The 4,631-nt window shown below is 55.6% G+C and overlaps 1 protein-coding gene across 1 annotated transcript in view; it reads right to left on the reverse strand.

Annotated features, from left to right (window-relative positions):
* Positions 1-3,081: 3,081 nt before the first annotated feature.
* Positions 3,082-4,631, reverse strand: part of CARINH (colitis associated IRF1 antisense regulator of intestinal homeostasis) — a 6,861-nt gene continuing 5,311 nt past the window's right edge. The window contains 2 exon segments of the mRNA XM_027767651.1: positions 3,082-3,317; positions 3,319-3,439. Coding sequence (XP_027623452.1) covers positions 3,194-3,317; positions 3,319-3,439 — 245 coding nt within the window. The 3' untranslated portion in view covers positions 3,082-3,193.

Below are 4,631 nucleotides of genomic sequence, written 5' to 3' on the forward strand. Positions count from 1 at the left end.
CCTACTTCAGCCTGCTGTCACCGAGGCCGGAGGCCCGGGGTGGGAGAACAGGGAGCCGGGAGACTGCTTTCCCAGGGGTGAATGGACTCTGCAGTGTGGCACTTGGTGTTATCAGTCAGGGCTCCCTGCAGGGCCAAGTCTAAGGCACAATTGGTTTTGGAGTCCAGGGTCAAGGAGCCACATGGTTTTCCTAGCTCTAGGCAGCTCCCAACCGAACCCATTTCTGCTGATATTCAGGGTGGGCGATGATGGAGAAGGCCCCACTTCTGCTGGCTCAGTGGCGAGGTAGGCCTGCAGTCTAGGCTGAGTTCAGTTTCAGTGAAACTGGAGAAAATGGGGCAAAGACTTGGGAACCGACTGAAAGCCCAAGTGGCTGCCGCTCAGTCCTCCATTCCTCCCCCAAGGAGGTGACACCCACACGCTCAGAAGTGAGCAGAACTGGAAGACTGGACAATGGCCACACAGGCCCTGAGCGCACACTCTGTGCCGAATACCCCATATGCACCATCACACTGCACCCCCTCCCCCCACAGCCCCTGTTAACAGACCAGGAAACCAATGCTCAACAGGCATCTGGGCTTGCCTGGATGACTCAGCTAATCAGTATGGAGCCTAGAGCCCAGCCCACATCTGTCTGTGCCCAGAACCAGGTTAGTTCTACAATGCCAGGCTGCCTACAGAGGAGGAAACTGAGGCCTGGGGAGGATGTTCGGGAGAGCTAGCAAGGAGGAAGGTACCAGCACCTCGTGCCAAGAGAGCATCTGGGGACATTGAGGGGCGCCAGCAAAACCTGCGGCTGCTAGGCTGCCCCTGCCTTCAACTCCCCTGTACCCCAATACACACCCTCCTGACAGCCCAAGCAATGCAGCTCTGTTGCTACAGGCCCCAAGGCCCCAAAGGGGTGGGGTATGGCTTGGTCCTCAAAGGAAGCAATGCCCCACCTATGCCCTGGAGGCCACCTGTAGTTTCTCAAGGAGTGGGGGCCCCCAGGGGATGGGACACAGACAGGCTTTAACTTGGCCTCAATCCAGGGGGCAGCTCAGTCACACAAGCCTGTTTACAAACCTGCCCCCAGCTCCAGGGACTCTGGCCTGCAAGGCCTTATCTCAGCTCTCGAGATCAAAGAGGACTTTCAGCTGCATTTTTTTCTGAGCAAGGTGCTTAGGTTCTCGTGCTAGCAGGGTTTCCTGCTCTAAAACACACCCCTCTTTGGGTCCTGGGGTCCCTCAGAGGTCTGGATTCTGGGTGACGAACTCCCGGATTGCTCAGGGATGCATCCTGACTCCCAGCCACAAGTCTGGAGTCAGACCCTGCGGCTCTGGTGGGCCTAATTCCTGGCTTCTTGATCCCGGAGGAAAGCCGGTTCTCCGGCAGCTGCCGAGGTGCTGCCCTACCTCAGGTGGGCTAAGACTCACTCACCTGCAGGCTTCCTTCAGAGAAGGTCCTGCCCAGCCCCCCGGAGCCAGCCAAGGGGCAGCTGAACTGGGTCCTCTTCTCTGTTTCTTCCCTCCCCCTGCCCTTAAAAGCCACATGCATGTGGGGGTGTCCAGTTCTGCCACCACTTTTCCATCACGCCGTTAGGCCTGAGCCTGCTCAGAACTGGGGCAGAAGTGCGCTCTTCCACAGCAGTTAGAACACTCTGCTCCATTTTGCCCAGAGAGGTGAAGAGAATACCCAGGTCTCATCTCAGGAGCAAGGCCCAGGGTAGGCAGGGTTTAGGGGGATTGTGCAAGGCTTCTCTGAGGAAGCTGACTTTATGGAACAAGGCACTCGTGTGGCCAGAATTGGCATGTAGAAATCTGGGTTGGATAGGAAGAGAGTCATTAGGCCAGAATAGTTATTGTTACCTAAAAGTAAGAACAAAGGAAGAAGCCCTGTCCACTTGGCCACACTGGGCAAAGGTAGTCAGGGGTGGGGGTGCTGACCCTGCCTATGGAAGATGGCTGCCTCTGCTGGGGACCCAGGGCTCTCCCACAGGTGCTCCTGCTGGGCTTGTTGAGGTGGACAGAGGAGCTGGCTGTTGGGATGTTGAGCCAGCTCGGATGAGGGCTGGAGCCTGGCATAGCCACATAGGAGTGGGGGCTGGGGGTGAGGGATAGCAGGGAGGGGGCCTGATGGGTGTCCAACTTTCCAACCTTGGAATAGCTTGGTGACTGGTCACTATCAGTCTTCCATCATAAAGTAGCCAGTGGCCAGAGCTTTGAGCCCAGGAGACCATCTACCCCAGGGACTGAGGAGGCCCTCCTCAGGACATTCAGGAATACCCCATTTTTGACCTCTGGCTGAAAAAATGGCCAAGAATATGTGCAATTTGGGCCCCCTAGGCTTTCCCTTACCTGACTTCTAAGGGCCTTCACAGGCAAAGCCTCACCGTCCAGTGCCTGTCCCTTCCTGCCTGCCACTCTCCACGTGCTGTGTGGGGGATCCAGCTTTCTATTTTCATTACTATTATTATTATTATTATTTAGTTAGTTAGTTAGAAGAGGTTTTTGTTATACGGTGTGTGCACTCGCCAGAAAGACAGGGAGACAAAGAGGACAGAAAGTGAGAAATCACCCCCCAGGGGGGATGGCCACACCGCAATCCCTTCCCCTCCATTCTCCTCTCGGAACCTTGGGCATGCATGCACACGCGTCCGGTGTGAGTTTAAGTCACCAGGTCTGGGACTCAAACCGTGGTCGACTACATGGGAGTCCAGCAACATAGCCATTACGCCAACTGCTGGTCCTGATCCACCTCTCTAATGAGGAAGGAAGCAGTTCATCACCATATCTTCCAAGTGCTCAGCCAAGATTGCATCTCCTGCTGGTCAGCAACACCCTGGAGACACCTGCTCACTTGCTCTGCTGAGAGTCTCTCTGCTTCTGAGGCCTTCCCTGGGGAGTGAGCCAGGCTGGTCCCTGGGGCGCAGAAAAGCAGGCAGAGGGGCAGGGAGGGCCCCGAGGAATCACTGCCCTGCTCTGCAGTAGAGCCCTGGGCAGGACAGCCATGACCAACTAGCAGTCAAGGTCAAAGGGCCCAGAACAAGGGCTGCTGTGTGCATGACATGCAGCACGCCTGCCCGACTCCCTCGGCGGGACTGGGGATGGGAGGCTGAGTCATTAGTGACTTTCTTTGATTAAAAATTACAAGTAAAAGGAAGATAGGCTAATGATACAAAGAGTAAGAAATACAGATGAGCAAATAAAAATAGTTACTGAAGCCATCTGCACGACATCACCAGAAGTAACCGGGCTGTTAGATTTTGAGAGTCTTGGGTGCAAACTCATTTTTTCACTCTGCTGTGTATGTACGGAAGCGCTTTGGCCCATGCAGCATGATGGGAGGCTGCATGGCGGGAATCTATACTTTCCTGACAGCTCTGGGCCCTTCCTCAGCCCCCAGGTCCCTCTAAGATCCAGGAGTTCAAAGGGTCATCCGTGCAGGCTGCAGACATGATCTAGAGTAGGTTAGGGAGTGCAAAAGATCTCGGAGAGAGGGTGACCAGCTGTCCCAGTTTGCTCAGGGCCGATGAGTTTCCTGGGATTTGGGACTTTCAGTGCTAAAGCTGAGAAAGTCCCCAGCAAACCAGGGCTAGTTGGTTACCCTACTTGAGGGCTAAAAGCTACATTCAGGCCTCCTGCCCGCTACTCACAGGCCTTCCTTTTGGGGCCTGGATCCCCCAGACTCTTCCCAAGCAGCCCAAGAACAGAGGACTGGCTGGGGCTTTCCTTCGCTGGGAACCTCCTAAGGTTCCAGCCTGAGGCCCAGGGAAGGGTGGAAGAAATGGGATGAATGAAGGCATTGCCTGAGAAAGGGGCCAGGCGAGCCCTGGCTGTAAGGACAGTCAGGGGTGCACAGGTGGAGGGGCTCTGGCACTTCACTGGCTTCCCCCCAGCACTGGAGGCACCTTCAGACTGGAGGGCGTATCCTCAGAGGCTAGGCTTGGGCCCCAGCATCTCTGAAAAGTGCAGAGTGTCTGGGTGGGAAGAACTTGACTCCCTGGACTCCCATAGCCCTCCTATCCAGGCCTGCCTTCCCCCTCCCTGGGTCCTCACTTGCTAGCACCTTCCTGCCCAGCACCCCTCTACAGGACTGGGAGCAGAGGCCGGGAGAAGGGGCACCCAGGGGAGGTGGGACTGAACGGGGACCTGGCAGGGGCGCGGGGACACTGGGCAGAAAGCATGTTTCTGACCCTGGTGGGCACATCTGGACTGGGGTCTGGACCACCCTGCTATCTATATTTGAGGATAGGACCCAGGGAACCTGCAGGAGAAGCTGGATATGGCAGGCAGAGTGCTAGTAGGCAGCGGAGTAAAGATGCCCACGTCCTGAAGTGTGGCTCTTGTGAGTATATTCCATGGCAAATGAATTAAGGGTGCTGACGAACGAAGGCTGCTAATCAGCTCACTTGAAAAATAGACAAATTATCTCGATTATTCGGGTGGGCAAAGTGATAAACCAGGGTCTTCCAATGGGGGAGAGGGAGGCTCAAGAGTCTGAAACAGAGAGATGGCACTTTGTGAAAAACTTGACCAGCCATTGGCGGCTTTAAAGATGGAGGAAGGAGTCACACACCAAGGGATGCTGGAGGCCTCTCAAAGCTGGAATAGGCAGGAACTTGGGGATCCCCGAGCTGCTAGAAAGGAATG

Source organism: Tupaia chinensis, unplaced genomic scaffold (assembly GCF_000334495.1).
Source record: "Tupaia chinensis unplaced genomic scaffold, TupChi_1.0 Scaffold144346_1, whole genome shotgun sequence".
Lineage (NCBI taxonomy): Eukaryota > Metazoa > Chordata > Mammalia > Scandentia > Tupaiidae > Tupaia > Tupaia belangeri.